We start from the raw sequence: 19,568 nt of genomic DNA, 5'->3' as shown, positions 1-19,568 counted from the left end.
TTTAGCTTCGATAATTAGTAAATAACTGTGACAAATGTAGGTATAAAAACGCCCCACTAAAATGTAAAATGGGTGGAACGCCAAAGAGAATGCACGATTTATCTGCAGGGAGTAAAACTAGTCCCAAGTAACAAATACTTTGGGAGTAACGCGCCCCAACACTTAGCAGAGAGAGGAGGGACCCATGCGCACTTTGTGCCATTTGAACCAAGTCCCCTCTCCGACCCGCTGTCTCCGCCACCGGAGGCGGGCAATTAGAGCAGGCGGTCTACAAGAAAATAGGTCTGCGATTGCCGAGCAGATGAATTAGTTGGCATCCGCCGTCTGTATGGAGGCTAAGTTCAGCGCGCAGGGGACAAAATGTTGGGGATGTATGGAGTCACGACGCACGACGCAACGCGGCTCGTCATGACCTGAAGTGAATCACGATGGGATTTCTTTAGTGACGTGAAATTTAGGTTGCAATTAGGCATGGCTCGCGCGCTCCATATTTACCAGCAGCTGTAGCCATATAGCTGCCTTTTTTTTTACCCCACTTTTCATCACCTCTCTCTCTTTTTTCTCTTCGCCTTGCTTCTTTGGTTTAATTTAATTTGAAATGCAGCAAGCTTCCGTTAAAAGCACAAATTCCACTGCGCCGTGAACTTGCGCAAAGTGTCTTGCACTATTTTTTTTCTTCTTCTCCTTCTTCCTGAGAGAGAGCGGCTGCGCTTTGCGCTGCTGAAGAAACCAAGTGTTTGCGGATTTCTCTGCGGAGACGCTGCTTCGTGCACCTGTGGGCGCCGCAAAAAGGAAAGGAGCACCGAGGACGCGCTTTGTGTTTCAATTTTTTTTTTTTTTTTTAAGGGGCTCTCCTGTCGAATAAAGCGTCTGTCGGATGCACGGCAGGATTTGCAGCAGTCGGAGAGGTCCAGTCACATTCAGCACCACATCAGCTTTGAACAGCTCCCGGTCGTCGCGTGTGGATGGGCTCTGTCGGTCTCCGTGTCTCGTGCAGCTCCTAACTACCGGCAACAATGGCATCACACGGTTTCTGGTCTCTTGGCGGAGATAATGCGGGGGCCAATACCGGGAGTCAGAGCCCCAGTACGCGTGAGTGACCGTGACTTATTTTTTGCCTTCAAACCACCTCTGATGGACCGAGCGCAGCGTTAATGCCAGTGCATTGTCTTATAAGCCAGTGAATCCCAACCAGACAGGCCTGCTTCACAACCAGCTGCCTTTTCTCTCATTTACCTCACAGGAGGCATTTTTTTTTTTTTTTAGTCTAAATGGTTGTTTTATTCCAAGTTGCATGGTGTTTTTGGGGGGTTTCGGCTGCTATTTTAAAGTTGGACCAAATCTGAAGGCTGCGCGCCCTCATTTGATTTATCCCCTTCTGTCTTCCAGCCAGGGCTTGGTGCCAAGCGGCGGCCCAGAAATTATCCGGAGGAATTGGATCGAAATTATGTGGTACGTTTGGTTGACAGCGGAGGGTGTGTGGGTGTGAGTGTATGTGTGTGTGTGCGTGTATTGTTGGTTTAGGAAGTGGTGTTGGGATACGAGGCGCTGTTATTCCCGCCCTTATATCTGGGCTACAGTCTGGCCTTGTGGACTGAGCGATAAAAAATAATATATATACATATCTCGACGCTGTTCTTGTGCGTCTCCAAAGCGCTGCTCAATGTCGGGGAGGTGGAGAAACCAGCCGAGCCTGGAGACAAGCAGCCGCCGCAGACTGCTGCTGGAACCTGCGGCTGCAACAAATCCTGCAACTGCACCAAAGCCGCCGTGGTCTTCTCCGATCTCTATTCAACAGGTACAAAGCAAAAAAACAAACAAACAAACAAACAACAACAACAAAAAAAGGCTCCTGGTGTGTTTTCCTGAACTAAAACTTGGCCTTAAATTGTAAAGTTTTCATTTAGTCAGTCAAAAAATACCTCTGCTATTATCAGAATTATTAATAACATTTATACATGGCTGCTCTTTTTTAAATCAAATCATCTGACATTATAAATAAATTGCACCTGATTATGCAAATTATCCCGTGGCCTGATTATCATTTAAATGCCATGTTATCTTTATTCTTTGTTTCAAAGATAAAATAATATTCCTATTAGGACGTGATCCATATTTGTTAATGTGTATTTAAATTATTTATTTATATATATTTAAATTGTTTATAACATTTTGTGGTGAGTTGTGGTGCATTTTATATATAAATATATATATTTATTTCGGAGAGGTCACCTTCAGCAAAAATCTCCTGCTTGCAGTTGTTGAACGCAGCACAAGTCAAACCAAATGAAAACAATGGCTCGGATTTTAGATTTATAAAAATAACAATCGCTGGAATCTTTTATATTTTCTGCTTTTTGTTAGTCCTAATCAAGGGCCTGGAAATGTGCGAAACTGATTTTTTTTTTTTTTTTCACCGGACACACCCCTTCAAGAAAATCCAGATTTATAAATCAAACAAAGAAAATTTTTAAATGATGCCACTTGTATTCATTTACACATTTTATATCCACAGACCTGTTACCCGCCATGGACGGTGACGCCAAGACAATGACCTTCCTGCAGGAAGTTGTGGATATCTTGCTGGCCTACATCGTGGAGTCTTTCGACCGGGAAACGAAAGTTATCGATTTTCATTATCCAAACGAGCTGCTCCAGATGAACAACTGGGAGCTGCAGCATGAGCCGGCGAACCTGGATGATATCTTGATCAGCTGTCGCGCCACTCTCAAATACGCCATTAAAACAGGTCGGTGTCTAGTTCCATGGCTGCATGCTGTGGATGCATGTTTTCTTAAACCCCTTATTTATTTATTTATTTATTTATTTAAACCATCTTAGGATGCACCTCTTTTTCTTTTTCTTTCTCTTTTTTTTTGAGGCCTGAATTCCGGCCTTCTGCGTGTCTTTGTGTGACATTTATCCACGTATAATACATCATTTTTTTAAGGAATATAAAATGTGACGACGTAAATACGACCAAACTACTACGACAGGGTTTAACATGGCGCAAATTATTTAAAATAAGTAAATACATGCAAATTGAACCACAGCAAAGATTTACCCTTTCACTGGTCGTGCAAAAAATGAAAACAAAGAAATACATCCTGTATCTCACACGTTAAATATTGAAAAATAATAAACGACTCCCATAAAACGCGTTCTCCTCCTGCTTCTCCTCCTCTTCCTGGCCACCAGACCGATAAACGCAGTGACGCAGTAAATCTGGTTCCAAGTAGGAGATAATAGGCTAATAAGAGGGCTTCATGGGCCAAGTCCATTATTCTCCCCTGACTGACACACGCAGGAGGACGTTTACTGCAGCAACAGCACAGATCCACCCATTCAAAAACAAGTATACACATATATATATTTTCTATATGTTTACCCATTTAATAAAATCTAAACTGATACAGATTCGTGCATTTGCCAGGAAGCTAGCCTTTATTATATTTGCGTTTACAAAAAATATATATATTTCATCACATTTTAAGAAACTACAAGCTTTTTTTTCAAGTTCCTCTAAAAACACCTATGATTATCAAACAAAAGTGGAAACAGTTTTTTCTGTGTTTGTCTCTTACTAAACCCCCACATTACACTATAACCGTGTCATCATTTAAAGTATCATCACTGCAGCTACACCCTGCATTTATCAAAGCTGCACAAGCTCAGACTAAACACAAGCACGCAGCATGTTCCTTTTTTTTTTTTTAATTTTCTGATCAAAATGTTCAAACTGCAGCCATGTCACACCCTTACTCCTCCTCCTCCTCCTCCTCCTCCTCCTTCCAGCCCACCCCAGGTACTTCAATCAGCTCTCCACAGGATTAGACATGGTCGGCCTGGCGGCTGATTGGCTGACGTCCACCGCCAACACCAATATGTAAGTATGCTGGCTGCTACATCACGATGTTAAACGCTGATAATGACAATGACAATGGATTCCATTTCCGGTCCGTCCGCGTGCACTCTGCTCTGCGTCTGCACAGCCTCTGATAGTGGCTTTTTTTTTTTTTTTTCCATCCCCTCACTCAATCATCGCAAATGAAAAGGGTGAAATGAAAGGCAAGATTCTCCCTTTACTCCCTCACTGCATCACTTCCCCTCCCACCTCTGGATTTCTACCCCTCCCCCTCACACCCTCCCCCCCTCCCTCACCGATCCCCATGGGGATTAAAGGGGAGAAAATTAGCTCTGAAATTAAATTCTGACTAATCTGAAGCTAATTTCTGATGTGTGTTTCTGGGCTGATAAACTCTTCAGCTCTGGCAACTGTGAGCACAATATGGCACTGGAGATTTTTTTTAAATAAAAAATAAAATAAATAAAAATAAACCTTTTAAACAGATAAATGTGTTTTTAAGTCATCAGAGGGGTGGGAATGTTAAACGTATAACAACAGAGACCAAATATAAGAAATGCGGCCCTGAGCCTGGTCGAATTTTAAATTAGATTTTTTGTGCAACTGCAAAACAACATCAGTGCAAGTTGTGCCCCTTGAAGCGTGAAGATATGTCCTGTGAAATCTGGGCCCCAATCTTTCTGCTCCTCCTGCACAAAAAAAAGGAGCGTTTTGTGAAAGTATTTCTTCAAAAAAATGTTTCCCAAAACTGCGGTGAAAAGCCCATTCTCCTCCTGTGGTGAGTCACCACGGTGGCGCCACGTTCGTGTGACCATGTGACGTGCCTTGTGTAACGCAGGTTCACCTATGAGGTGGCTCCCGTCTTTGTGCTGCTGGAGTACGTCACCCTGAAGAAGATGAGGGAGATCATCGGCTGGACGGACGGGCGAGGAGATGGCATCTTTTCTCCTGGTATGTATGTATGTGTGTATGTAACGCAGCACCCCCCTCCCCTCCGTCTCACTGGAAAATGGAACGGCCGGAGTGACTGTGTGTGCTGTAATGTGTCAATTTGCATTTTGATGACATAAATGGAACCGGTTTCAAAGCCAATTAGCATAAAATAATTTTCTTTTTCTGGCCTAAGCTTCCCCCACTCCTTCATTTCTCCCATGCACTTGTGGTTGTGCTCAGGAGCAGCCATTGGAGGGTTTAATGACAGGGCCTGTGATTGGCTGTGACACTGCTGTGATTTTGGACGCTGTGTGTCATCTCTCGATGCGCCCCTCCTGATTGGCTGTAAACAAAGCGTTCGGCTGTTGCTCCTTCATTTTGAACACGCGCGGACATTTTAAAGCCCCGTTAACGCTCTGTTTCAGTTTTATCCCTGCATCCCTCCCATGAGACGCCACCTGACTGCAAACCACTGAGCCCTGTCTTGTCCTGCAGGTGGTGCTATTTCCAACATGTATGCCATGCTGCTGGCTCGCTTCAAGATGTTCCCCGAGGTCAAAGAGAAGGGAATGTCGTCTGTTCCCAGGCTGGTGGCCTTCACGTCTGAACACGTAGGTCCACGTTTGATCCTCCTGGTTTGATTCTTTTAAATCGAATGTCAAAGATTTTCCTTTACAACAGAAATGGTGTCACGTTTAACGTTCTCACCTCTCCTGCTGATATGAAGCTGACATTCTGTGTGTCAGACGTAGAAGGACACAAGGTGACCGCTGTGTCTGTCACATTATAAGCGATAACTTCGCTCTGCTTTAAAAGGACATCTGACAGACCCAAACCATTCATTATTGTTATTATTATTACATATCTACTGTAATCTGCTCCCTTTTTTCTTATCTTTTTTTTTTATCCAGAGCCATTTTTCAATCAAAAAAGGAGCAGCAGCTCTCGGCATTGGGACTGAAAGTGTGATCTGCATCAAAGCAGACGAAAGGTAAAGTCGACCTCCAGCTGAACCACTTCCAGTCGTAGAAAGTAATAAAGTAAATAGTAAATGTTACTCAGCCGCTTCACAGTCACGGTGACACATCGACTCCTTCGTTCACATGAGCGTAGGCATATTTTCCTTTTCTACAGCCCACGCCTATCAATGCATGAGGTAATGCAATGGTTAACTGAGTCTAAGACACATTTGATGAAAACATGGCAGCATTTAGTTAGATGCTTTGCTATAGAACTTAATATTTAAATATATATATATGTGTGTGTGTGTGTGTGTGTGTGTGTGTGTGTGTGTGTGTGTGTGTGTGTGTCTAAATGTATTTACAAGTTGTCTTTTTACGAAGAAGTCGCTGGAAATTAAATGTGCCATGTCAGTGAGAATAGTTTGAATTTGTATTTTTGACCACTGGAGAAAGAAGGAGTATAGCCACAGTGATCTGTTAGATGAAGAGCTGCCTGGTAACAAAAGTGGAAAGTAACCATAACTTGTGCGTTACTGTTTGCAGACTCGTGTGACGTATAAATCACAGGTGTTCATAGAATGATGTGAAAGACCAGCTATTGTATAACTTTATCATTATTATTAAAACAACAATAGTTTCACTTACGAGACCACGTCTCGGTTGTACAAAGAGCTTTATTTGACCAGGTTAAAGGGGAGGTGGGAAATGGTTCATGGGGATGTGATGATGAATGGTATGACATCTCTGCGGTTCCTGTAATGACACTGTAAAGAAGAAGAGAGAACAGAGAGGGTTGAGGTGGCGGGGGTTTGAGAACTGAGCTAAAAGGGCGAGGAGAGTTTAGATGCACCTGTGTAGGCAGGTGCAGGTGAATGTTTGGATGCTTGAGGCGTGGTCCCGTTCCTGAACCGAAGTTATTTAACTTCATTCGATCTACAGAAAGCACTGAAATGCTTGTGGTTAAGTGGCGAGGACCTCAAATAATATTAAGTGAAAACTGTGGAGGGTAAATGATTGTGGTATTACAGCAACATTTGTCTACGAAATTACACTTAAAGTCCTTTCGCAGCCCTGGTAATTGCCGGCAATGAGAGCTCGTTCTTGTGGGAAAACAAACTATTGTTATAACAAAAAAAAAAAAAAAGTCAGGCAATAATTAGCTTTTTTCATCGTTTACTGAGCAACTGTGGTCTGATTTTTTTGAAGTTGTGGTTACCCCCTTAAGGAAGTTACAAGTCTCACTCTGTCGCCTGCAGCTCTTCATCTAATAGATCACTGTGGTCACTGCTTGTCACTTTGGGTGCAATTGAGGTACTTTTTTTTGCATGTTTACTCTCAGTTTCTCTCAGTTCATAGACAAATATTCCTGCAATTCTACAATCATTTACCCTTCTCAGTTTTCATTTAATGTTATTTGAATTTGAAAAAAAATCATGACACAAGCGTTTCTCGTCTTTTCTCTGAACTTAACTGGCAGACCTACACTGCTGCTTCCATGTTGATGCGTCAGTTATGTGTCATCTTTCTTTGGTACATGTACTTTTAAGCAGCAGGGTGTCAAATGGAGGAATTTTAATTAAACTGACTATTTCTCTGTATTGCTGTGTTGGCATTATAATTTATTTCTTTTTACCTGCTAATGACTTAACAAACAACTCATCTTTTTCCTTTGCAGCGGTAAATTGATCCCAGCTGACCTTGAGAGGAGAATACTGGAGGCAAAACAGAAGGTAGATGAGATACATCTTGTTATAAATATCACTTCATACAGATTTTATGGCTTCTTTGGAACGAAACAGTACAGATGAGGAGGAAAATTTGCACAATGCAACAACATCAAATGTGCCTCATGTGCCTCATGTGCCTCATGTACCGCGTTGCATTTGTTCTTGTGCAGGGTTTTGTCCCTTTCTTCGTAAGTGCGACTGCAGGGACTACAGTGTACGGAGCCTTTGACCCTCTAATCGCCATCTCTGACATCTGCAAAAAGTACAACATCTGGATGCACGTCGATGTGAGTAATTCAAGCCGAACGTTGGCTGAAAACTTTTTCTCACCTTATACGTGTCTGGGGCAGGAAGAGGGGATTTTAGTGAAGGAATACACAGAGCTCGCCGCTGAGTTTGACAAATCTATTATGTCTGTCTCGCCTCCAAACTGCTCGCGGTTGACCCAGATAGAGAGCTAGCCATTTCCCATCTAACACTGGAGATTAGAAAAACTGGAACAGAGGCCGTAAATCATCTCCTCCCCTGACTTCGCCATCACGGGCCCTCTTACTGAAGGAACTCTATCTATTAATGAAGGTGATTTAGCCCTGACAGGGGGACACCTCTATTAAGAGACATAAATGGTCTTGTCTATCATTCCGCAACGAGCTGTGATGAAAAAAGCAAACATCTCTCTTTTTTTTTCTTCTTATTTTATTTATTAGAGAATTGTGGCATCTGCTGCCTCCGGTGGCCATTAGCGACTTTTTGACGATAATAAATGTCAGGAGGCTCCAGAGATGATTGTAAAAGCAGTGACACATTTTTTATATTTTTTTTTACATTCAGTTGTATAAACACTAGTTGGAGCACAAATGCCTCATGTAACAACCTTCATCAGAGCAGGAGGAGTTTTCAATCAGGCTGAGAGAGATGCTCTAAACCTTTAGTAGAGAATGAATGTGGGCGGAGAAGCTGAAAACTTGGGCTGCCACTGTTTTCGGTAAAGTTAGAGAAAAAAAAAATGATGCTCCCTCTCCTCCTCCTGAACAGATTTGACACTCCACATATTGATTTCAAACTGCCTGGAGAAATTCTGTCCATGTAACCACGATCAGTGAAATAACTGACCAGACTAATCGTCAATCATCGAGAGAATAGAAACATCTTCTATGGTGTAATATAAAAAAAACAATGTATTGTAAATCAGCCTGTAACCTCCTTTCTTAACAAACTGTCACAAAAATGTGGTAAATGTAACTTTGTAATCAGACAAACACCAGAGAGCTACACTTTACTGTCACATGAGACAAAAGGACTTTGATGATATTCAAAATAACCCACCCCCTTTTTTTTCTGTCAGACAGCTCATCGAGTCACAGTTTCACCTCCAGTCTCCAAAATCCAGACAAAAATACCACTGTTGCTTATGTTGGGAAAAATAATTAATATTTGAATTAATATTTCATTAGCTTAATATTGAATGCAAAATGATATATATTTATAAACAGCATTAGGGTGAGTTTAATATAGAACACATATAGTAGGTAGGGGGTCACTGCTTAATCTCTCCATCGGTTTGAGAGTCCTTGGCCTAAAAACATTGAAGACCCCTGTCGTTCTGTGTACCAACTTGTATATCAACTTTTTCATAAATGCCTGGGCATAAAAGTCCTATCCCTAGAAAATCTGTCTTTAAATGCCACCTTTAAATGCCTCAAAATCTAGATCAAGATTATTCGAGCGTCGCCACTTCATCAGAGACGTGACATTTTGATCTGAAGACTGATGTTTAAAATCTGTGGAATATCCCTTTTAGACAGGGCTGCTATTTTGGTGATATTTTGAAGAAAAAAAACACTTACGGCATCTTTTTTACGTTGTATCAGGGAGCGTGGGGAGGAAGTCTGCTCATGTCCCGGAGACACAGGTGGAAGTTGGACGGAGTCGAGAGGCAAGTACCTGTTTCTTAGGAGCTGGAGGTAAATATTTGAAGCTGGAGTGAAGACTAACGGCGGCGATTTCTTTTTTATAAACTGCAGGGCCAACTCCGTCACATGGAACCCACACAAGATGATGTCAGTCCCTCTGCAGTGCTCTGCCCTGCTGGTCAGAGAGGAGGTATGCCTCGGTTTTTATCGCCGCACCTCACGCTCTGCAAACGACGCCCGGTTTGTTTCATTAACCTAAACGTTCTGGACGCGACTCCGCAGGGCCTGATGCAGAACTGCAACCAGATGCACGCCTGCTACCTGTTCCAGCAGGACAAACACTACGACCTTTCTTACGACACCGGAGACAAAGCGCTGCAGTGTGGACGCCATGTGGACATCTTCAAGCTGTGGCTCATGTGGAGAGCCAAGGTAGGAGGGTCTGACACAGGATGCAGCAGAAGTTTACTGTGTGTGTGTCTCGTTTTCAAGCAGCTGATTACTTTGTATACAGCTGCAATCTACATTTAATGGAGCAATTATAAAATAGCTTTGGATAGTAGTCTCTGTACACAGGCACCAAAACTCCTTCAGTTTTAGTCTAAATGTATCCAAACAGACAGATTTAACTACCTTATTATTTTTTCTTCTTCTTTAACAGGGCACCATTGGGTTTGAGGCTCAGATTGACAAGTGCTTGGAGCTGTCGGAGTACCTCTACAACAAGATCAAAGACAGAGAAGGATACGAGATGGTTTTTGATGGGAAAGTATGTTCACATTCATCTCTCACTTGGAATCATTTGTCTGTGGCCGCGCAGTCAGAGCCAGCGTCGGTCCACGTCGCTCCTTTTACCTCGCCGTACTCGGTGTCATTACCGGGGTCCTGATTGGCACGCGGAGTGCTCTGGCTTTGTGTTGGCTGAATGCCACTTTCACCCCTGGCCGTCAGTATAATGCGCCGCTATTATGTTTAATGAATAGCATAACGGCCTGTAATTGCTCATATGCATATGAATGGCGTGGTTTCCAGCAAGCTAAACTACAACACAAACATATGTGGGAATGAAGGGGTTATTTAGCAAAAAGTCTCGTGTTAAAACGCTCGGACTCCCAGAGTCGTCTACGACAGACGCTCTTTAATGTTTCAAGGCTTATTGTTTTCCTGCTGAGCCTCAAAAAGGCTAAGAGCATCGCAGCCCAGAGGGTGACGAGAAGCAGCCAAGTCCTCTGGGCAATGGCCCAGGTGTTCACTTGTCTGTGCCTCCCATTGAGCCATTACATCAATCTGATGCTGAATATACTGCGGCTGAACCAGCCCGGCTGTATAAATGAGGCTGGTGTGCATGGTTAGTCAGCCGTCGGTAATGAATGCCTTTCCCCCTCGGAGGCAGCCAGTCGGCTCTAACAGGGGCTCAGATGCCAGAGAAAAAAAAAAAAAAAAAAAAAAGAGAGAGAGAGAGAGCTTTCAGACGTCTGGAGAGAATCTGAGGAGGAGGCAGGCTACCTGTCCGATGTGGGAACGTCTAATGGATTGCTGCTTTGTGATGTGAAATGACATTTTCGCTTGAAATTTGCTTCAATTTGGAGGCTGCAGCGCCTTTTATTTGGACATGTCTGTAGGATTTCATTCAAAGATGACCCATCTATATATGTATGCTTTTAGATTGTGTGTATTTTTTAAAATCTGATCCTTTTTCATGCTGTGTTAAAAATGCACTTTAAAACAGAGTTACTCCAAGAGCCTAAATCTGAATGAATGGTTTTACCTGCTCACTGAATCATTTTAGCTCTGCGCCTCGTTTTCTTTGCCTGTGCTCTCATCTCTCGTCGTCCGTGTGTTCCCTCAGCCTCAGCACACCAACGTCTGCTTCTGGTACCTCCCCCCCGGGATCCGCTACATGGAGGACAAAGAGGAGAGAAAGAAACACTTGCACAAGGTGGGTGAGCCGAGATAAGGGGCCTGGCGGCGGCATCTTGCCCGGCAAACCTTCTTCCGCGCTCCCCCTGCCAAGCCCACCGCTCATACCCGGCTCCACCATCAGCATATCCGTCTAATCTGCGTCACGCTCGGGAGAAATGGCAAACGGTCTTAAAATGGTCAGAGAGGGAGGGTTAAAAAGGAGTGAGGTTATTTGGTTAACTGACGGGGAGGCCGTTCAGAGCATCCCACAGCAGCAGGGGCTACTAATTGACAATTAGGACCAACAGATGGTGCACGTGAGCAACATAAAAAAAAAAGAAAAAGAAACGCTCCCCTCGCTCCTCCTTCTCTCTAAAACCATCAAATTGTTATTTTCATAGTTCTGCATACTTTTCCTAAAGCTTGGTTGACACTTCTCATGCATCACTGACTGGACCGACTGTTTGTTGGCCACATCCCTCTCTTCCAGACTTTGATGAATGATGTAATGCTGCTCAATTAGAGTCTGAACAGGAGGAGGTTTTTCCCTCGGTTTCCACTCGCTGTAATGACCCCTACTAACGGACGGGAACGACTGGAAAATTGTCAAGAGGTTGATTTGACGTGAATCAAGTTGATTATTTAGGCGCAGGCGTGCCAGCTCGGATGGGACACCTGCAAGAGATTTGGAAAGAATGACTTTGAGACGCAGAGCACACGCTGGAAGCCTCAACACAAATCTGAGCCTGAAACCGACTTTGTTGAGGAGTAAGTTCAGCGCTGAAGCCATCCAGATTCATTTAAATTCTCCCCGTGAGTCGCTGTTAATTTAAGCTCTTAAGCTAAAGCTGCACCAAACTCTCATTTCAGTTTACCCACGTGCACAGCAATGGTAATCTCCTAATTTCTAGCCTTCCCTTCCCTGCGGTGCAAAAAATGACAGGCGCTCCAGCTCCAGAACGATAACATCGGCGAGACGTCGAGGCCGGGCTTGGTCAAAACAAGGAGTGCGAGTTTCAAACTTGAAATTGAATCTGCCACCGCCCGTCACGGCGCAAAATCCACACCGCCATCGAGACTGTGCCGCGCACAAAATAAACGGCTGTCACCGCAGCGCGCTCGGAGATAACCCGCTCGACTCTGCAGAGGCAGCAGCAATCACGGTGCTGTGTGCCCCGGCTGGTGTCAGATTTAGCTGTCAGGTCTGGGGTGGGGGGAGATAATGAACTACACAGACCAGGATCAGAGTGATCTGAGAAGAAATGAGGCGTCTGTATCTGTGGATAAACTAAGCAAACAAATAAGCGCATTGCAAACTTTTTCGAAAACTACATCGGTTGGTCATTGATTCAATATTTCATTGCAGCAATACGCATTTCATCATGGGATAATTTCATGAACTGTATATAAAACACTGAGGTATCCAGCGGCAGTGAGAAGTGCCTCAAAAGGCCCAAACGAGACTCAAAATGATCACAAATGCACTAACAACCGTCTCAAGGAAGCAAAATGACCACAGAGATTCAAAAATAGAGTTCAAAAATAGTAACAAAGAGACACAAATCAATACAAACAAGACTCGAAATGACAAAAATAGTCTAAGCACTAGCTCAAAGAGACACAAACCCACCAAAAGGAGACCAAAAGTTACCACAAAGAGACTTAAAATAAGAACAGGGGCCCAATATTATCTCAAAGAAACAAAATCATCAAAACGAGACCCATACTGAACGCAAGGGGACCCAAAACCAAACCAAAAAATAGTCACACAATAGTCTGAAAAACTGACTCAGAGACACAAACTCACCAAAAAGAGATCGGAAATGACCATAAAGAGTCTCACTACAAGATGAGAGACTCAACATTGTCCCAAAAAACATATAATCACCACAGAAAGACTAGAAATAGTCACAACATAACACAAAAAATACCAAAAATGAGCCAAAAATGAACTCAAAAGACACAAAATCATCATAAAGAGACTCACTATTATCACAAATTCACTCAAAGTCAACACAAACAGACTGAAAAATGAAGTTGTAAGGTGTTGTGTTTTGCGCGTCTCCAGGTGGCTCCAGTGATTAAGGCCAGGATGATGGAGTACGGGACGACCATGGTCAGCTACCAACCTCAAGGGGACAAGGTCAACTTCTTCCGCATGGTGATCTCAAATCCAGCTGCTACCTTTGAGGACATCGACTTCCTCATCGAGGAGATCGAGCGCCTCGGCCAGGATCTATAAGACTCATCTCACCAAGTCCTCCTGTGCTTTCCCCCTTTGACGGATGAATTGTTTGTCGTGAATGTACCGGTAAACTGGTTTTTCTTTTTTTCTCTCTCTTTCTCTCCTCCAAAGTCACGCGTCTAAGAGTATATTTGAGAAAAAGACCCACAGATATATCCATTATATTATGTATTGTAGCTTTGCAGTGGGCCGACTTGGTCCGAAGCGGTGTAAAAGTGCTTCTGTCTGCCTCTCCTGTAGTGTAGTAAATCCCAGAGTAGTGTAAGTGACGTAACTTTATATGTACTTTTTTGTGATATGAAAAGCTTGTGCAATAAGTCGATGAGGAAGAGTTTTATTTTTGAATCATTTCCCATTTGCCGAGTATGTCGTTAAGTGCCAAACGTGGTTGTGTTCTGTCGTAACTTTGACGTTTTAAACTTCTGGTTTAAAAGGAAAATAGCACTTCACCTTACCTCAGCTTAATCAACTGCCTTTACATCTGCACACAGTACTTCAAGCAGTGATTCTGGATCAAAAGATACTAAAACTAATCTCTTAACTGGTGTTGTATCCCCCCCCCCACACCCCCCTACTGCACTGCGGACGTAAACAGAAGGAAAGGGACGATTTTAAAATGACACGGCGTGAATTTATAGTCATGTAAATCCATCCTCTGCCTTTCACAGTTTAATCTGCAGCTTATCGCTCCATTCTGCTAATGTTTATCACTTCTACGGCTTTTTGCTGTGTCCTCATGCCAGCTAGCGACATGCATTCGTTAAAATCAGAATCCCCTTTTTTTTCTGCAGTGTTGCACATGTATTGCAGAAGATGCGCTATTCAAGAGTTCAGTATCGTCTTGTATGACAGGATTGTTGGCTAGGGATGGGCGTCGATAAGATTGTAATGATACCGATGCCATTATCGATTCTGTGTATCGATCCGATTCTTTATCGATTCCTTCTGAGAATTTTTGGTTTAGAAAAAGTAGGTGGTGGTGGTTTCGTGTAAACAACAGAACAAGAGATAAGAGCCTGTGTAAAAAACATAAGAAATTGATCACTCGCTGTTTAATACGTGTGTCGATTCATCGTGTTGGTGATGTTGCTGCCCTTGCTTGAAGTTACGCTGCCGCATAAATCGCACGTTGCGGTGTTACAGTCCCTTTTAGTGACGTGAAGCCACACTTTGGGCCGTTTCAGCCTCTGCCATCGCGCCTTCCTTGCCGTCACGTGATGTGAATGACGCGCTTCGACGTAAAGATTCTTCTTCTTTCGTTTTATGGCGGTTGGCGAAGGTGCATTTCAGCCAAACTTGTGGCCTGGAATATAAAGATTCAACACGAAAAGTACCACTAAGGGGAATCGATAAGCATGAAGAACCGGTTTATCGATGCACATCTCTGTTGTTGACCACGCCGATGGATTCGTTCCAAAGTTGCTTAGTGGATGTAAACGTCCAAAAAGGACAGTGCTTCCCTGATTTTGGCATTTGCATTAGAGCCCCGCTCCACCTCAACGGATGTCTCGGAGACAAAAAATTGGTTCAGGCAGGTCACAGGTTCAGAGCTCAGCTCACAAGGCGTTACATCTGCTCATAGCTCAGCTAAAGCCTCGATTTAGTCAACCTAATTCATGGCGCCTTATCTATTGGTGCTTAAGCCTGCCTACCTTTGCTGTTTCCCTTGCAAGCTGCTTTGCAACCCGCCTCCACCCCAAGCTCCTCCTTTTCTGCTGAATCGCGGGGATCTTTGCTGCTGCTGCATCTAAGCTCATAGAAAGGCAGAGATGGTCCCAGAACAGAGCCAAACCATCCCCCCCAAAACAGGTATTTATTGCCAATAAAGTGGTCATGAGCGAAATAATGGACTGATGCTCCTCTTTGAGGCTTAATGATTAGCTTTGTTTCCTTTCTAACTAACCTAAGTAAAGCTAACAGGATATAGGACCTGTTAGCCAGCGGAGCAAAGTGAGGAAGTGCCTTCAAAGCACTGGGCTCACTTGAATTTGAAGAACTAAAGAACAATATCAGCAAACCTAAAATGAAAAGCCATAGAGAGCGTCTGTTAAAGTCTAGCAGTAGGAGTTTTGCTATTTCAAGTTATATTAGATTAAAGTGCCACAAACAAACACAAATTCGATGCAGCCTACGTTGTCTAGAAGTCCATTGGTATTGATGTTGAGATGCTTTAAGGGGGCACATGACCTGCCAGTGGCCAATCACTGCCCAACATCGTTCCAGTTGTCACAACTGATGCCAAAGCTAAAGGATTATAACTATTTAAAGCTTTTGAAAGAGTTTTTGAAAGAGCACTTACTGGAAAGTCTGAGAAGACTGGGAAGGGGGCAATAAAAAAGCGTTTAGCGTGAACACAGGAACTCCACCAGATTTGCAGCTACTGTACTTCTGACATCACTTGCACTAATAAAAATCATCGTAGGGAGGAGCGGCATCCCTTAGCATTGCAACCGAGATTCCACCTTTATTCATTCACGAGCAATATGTGAGTATGGGTCCAATTTATGTGTATCCTGCAAAGCATCAACAAAACAAATAACAATAAAAAAATAAATAAAAAAAATTAAAAAAAATCAAATGTACAATAGATAATCAAGTTTCCAGACCAAATGCACAATTAGTTGGCAAAAAGAAATAAAATAGAGACATGCTTCTCGTAGGCGGGTTAGCTGCTGGAATGTGAACTCTGGTTGAACAAGCAGAGGTTCTGTAGCATTTTTGCATTAGGACAAGTTAGATAAGCACAATTTGCTCAACATGGTCGGTCAGTGTACAATCACTTTTAATCATAGATTGTAAATAGTATTTCAAGATGTCCTAAGTACATATCTTTGTGTATACATACATGTATATAAGACATATAACCAGAGACTATTTGTGAGGTATTCATATTTTCTCTATCTCCGATATAGATTACTTGTATTTTCATCTTGTTAGGCCGAAAAGCAATTTTTTTTTCTTCCTTTTCTTTTCTCCAGTGTGTATCTCTGTGTGTGTGTGTGCGTGTCAGATGCTTGGTTTGTGACTTTTCTCGCTATTTCAAAGAAAACCGTGTTTCAGGGACTGGCTTTAAAGAAACTGACAGATGTCACCGCGAAACCCGCACGAGCCTCGCCCGTCGACGCGAGCCTCGTGGTGTTTGGATCTTAAATGAATATGCAAAGCCATTTTTCGTCTCCCTGTGTTTCTCGTGCACAAGTGATTCTTGACGGTGTGTGTACCTTAGCGTGTTTGTAACTGTGTTGCCTTAGTAAAAAAAGAATTTTCCAGTATTGTCTAGTTTTCCTCCAAAACTGGAGGGTTGTGCACTTTAGAGTATACACATGACCTAATAACGTGCAATGTCCGATGGTTGTCTATAAGTTAATGTTTCAAAAAAGGAAAAAAAAAAAAAAAATCTATTTAAAAAATGTAACTTAAGCTCTTTGGTGTGAATGTGCCATGAATCAAGGGGTCTGTTTGAAATTATTAAGGCATTTCTTTCTTTCGCTCTTTTCTTTTTCTGTAGATAATGTAAAGCTTCTTGTTAAACTGTCCAACATCTCATCAGGCTAAAGTTTCAAATACTTCCTGATCATGTTCCCCCCCTGATAAAAATTGCACACTGTGACACGGAAAACATCAGAGTTATTAAGATGACAAAGGAACCTCACTGTGGTAGTCTTGGAAAGTCAGACACTCTGTTTCTCTTGCTGCTGCTGCTGCTGCTAGAAATGCTTCCTTTGCACGTGCATGCGATGCCTTGCCTATCCAGCTTGTTTGATGTACAGTCTCCTATATATCTATTTATATATATATAAATATATATACATATATACAGTGTATGTAGCTCCTGTAATTAGCTTTAGTGTCCAATGTATAGCTTAGCCTGTAGATTAGTGCACTGTCGCTCTAGCCTTTACATGTGATCTCTTGTGTCTTGGGCTTCCTGTAAAGTTTCTCCGTGCTGCTAGCATGCTAACCTCGCCTTGCATTGTAACTCCTCTCCGCGCTTGACCTGACTTTCTCTATCCTCCGTCTTTCTGCTTAAAGACCGTCGCAGCTCTAGAGCATTATATCTATATGTGTGTGTAGTCCCTCAGCATGTCTCTCTGAAAGCTCTTCTCTGCTCTGCTCCTGTGCGCCCTCTTCTCTCTTTCCTCTTCTGCTTCGCCCTCTGGTAGCAGTGGCAACGTTCTCCGCGCGCTTTCCTCTTCGCGGCTGCCCGCTGTCGCTCTGTTTCTCGTGTGTCTGAGGCGGTTGCGTTGACTCGTGTCACGGTGCCGCCGTTTTCTGGTTTTACCCCTGGCCCTTGACTCCATGGGATGTATGGGAGGTAAAATGATTTGGATCTGATTGTCCGGCCCAGTGCAGGCATCGTTAGACTTTGACAAAGAAGATTGAATTGACCCTAGGCTCTTGCTTAGAGGAAATGTCGTTTGAGAGCAATTAAAAACCCCTAGAACTCTGAGTGCAGTTTATTTCACTGAATATGGTGCAGTTTTGAATCATATATTCTGCAGACTGCTGTGCTCGCTTCTCAGACATTCATTTGTCCTGAACTATATGTTACTCTTCTTGGGAAAATAGAAATAAATATTGTCAAAACAAAGATTACGTGAATGTCTTTTCATTTACTTATTTATTTATTTATTTTTTTAATGTGCAGACTTGAGAGGATATAAAGTCTATGCTTCATTTCAGGTTTGAATTGTTACATAAACTGGTGGGAAAAGTCCTCGAACGGTGGAGTGGGACACGGAAAGTGGTGCTTTCGCAGCACTATGAGGTGAGGACGGCTTAGCGCAGTCAAAAGAGCATTGTTCATGCTTATATAACTTCTTCAAACCTCAAAACCCTTTTTTTATATATTGCCTCTGGAGTTATACAATGAAGATGGCACAAAGCAGCACGTTCACTTGATTTATAATCACAGTCTATAGAAACATTTCTAAATAAATATTTACTGGAACGTACTGAAGGAAGCAAACTCAGTAAAGATACTATTAATCAAGATTACACCAAGAATAATGGATCTTCTGATGCACACCAGCAACAATAACAATAATTACAACAATAATTTAAATCGTCGTCTGTTACTATGAAGCTGCTGTTTTGTGCAGTGTCACTACACTAGTAGGTTACTGTCTTCTCTCTAGATGGCACTGCTGCCTCACAGTTTAGTCCTGGAGCGCCACCAGGGAGTGTGTGTTCACCTCCCTTCCAAAAAAGAAATGTACAACAAATGTAGCAAGACATTTTTTTTTTGCTAATAAACATTATTATTTTCCTCTCAGTCGCCTCTGATTACAACATCACTTCAAGTCCAAACAGCGCCAAAGCTTCACAGATGGCTCACCTCATGTCTCCTACACAGACAAGCAGAAGAAACCACAACTCAGAGATAATCGGCGTCTCTCTTTGGGCCGCAGCTTAGCCGGATAGAGAATGGCCCTCGTTGTTTATTTAAGCGACACAGAGGCCTCCGATACAAAAGTGAAATGTGTGATTTAAAGTAAACATCTGGGCAGCACACTATCAGCTGGCTCTGACTTAAAGCGCTCGGAGGAAATGGATGGTTTTAACATTACAAATATGGAATCGTTTGGTTAGTTAACTGTTTCCACACAGCGGTTTGAGCGTGTTCGCAAGATGGTTGAGTGCGGCAACCGATCCATCACGTTACACAGATGAGATTCAGACTTCAGCACCGTCTCCACGGTGAACCCTCTGCAGATGCGTTTTTGGAACGTAACCTGACTGACAAATGTACCTAAATGTCCTCCCTGTGTAGCGGCTACCATGTTGCAAAGTGTCACTGTGCCAACTCCACCACAGCTAAACGGATGTTTGCACATCTGGAATTAAGTTTTGTTTGGCGCGTCACCAAATGGATGAGATGTGTCCTGAAAACACAACATGCTCGTTGGAGTTCCTGATGTAAAGACGAAAGGAAAGGTTTACCGTCTTGGAACCATCAAATTGCACGTGAAACCTAATAAGAGTACTGTGATGTCATCGGTGTGCTTCCTGAAGAGCAGT

The 19,568-nt window shown here is 42.9% G+C and overlaps 1 protein-coding gene across 1 annotated transcript; it reads left to right on the top strand.

The window, feature by feature from the left end:
• The first annotated feature begins 124 nt into the window (after positions 1-124).
• On the top strand, positions 125-18,138 carry gad2 (glutamate decarboxylase 2). Its single transcript, XM_047567961.1, has 16 exons — positions 125-1,092; positions 1,390-1,452; positions 1,655-1,798; positions 2,516-2,749; positions 3,796-3,886; positions 4,704-4,816; positions 5,294-5,409; positions 5,710-5,789; positions 7,436-7,490; positions 7,658-7,774; positions 9,359-9,423; positions 9,512-9,590; positions 9,683-9,832; positions 10,062-10,169; positions 11,250-11,339; positions 13,371-18,138. The coding sequence occupies exons 1-16, from the start codon at positions 1,017-1,019 to the stop codon at positions 13,542-13,544; spliced, it is 1,755 nt and encodes a 584-aa protein (XP_047423917.1). The 5' UTR covers positions 125-1,016; the 3' UTR covers positions 13,545-18,138.
• The last annotated feature ends 1,430 nt before the right edge of the window (positions 18,139-19,568 follow it).

This window comes from Mugil cephalus, chromosome 18, assembly GCF_022458985.1.
Source record: "Mugil cephalus isolate CIBA_MC_2020 chromosome 18, CIBA_Mcephalus_1.1, whole genome shotgun sequence".
NCBI lineage: Eukaryota > Metazoa > Chordata > Actinopteri > Mugiliformes > Mugilidae > Mugil > Mugil cephalus.
Note: the sequence above shows the minus strand (reverse complement) of the source record. Positions and strands in the feature narration are given on the sequence as shown.

What these genes read in the sequence shown, in the direction of transcription:
- gad2 (XM_047567961.1), top strand. Translation starts at nt 1,017, where the DNA reads ATGGCATCACACGGTTTCTGGTCTCTTGGCGGAGATAATGCGGGGGCC. An exon ending in TGGCCTTCACGTCTGAACAC is followed by an intron (nt 5,410 to 5,709) that starts GTAGGTCCACGT and finishes TTTTTTATCCAG; the next exon opens with AGCCATTTTTCAATCAAAAA. An exon ending in CCCTGCTGGTCAGAGAGGAG is followed by an intron (nt 9,591 to 9,682) that starts GTATGCCTCGGT and finishes GCGACTCCGCAG; the next exon opens with GGCCTGATGCAGAACTGCAA.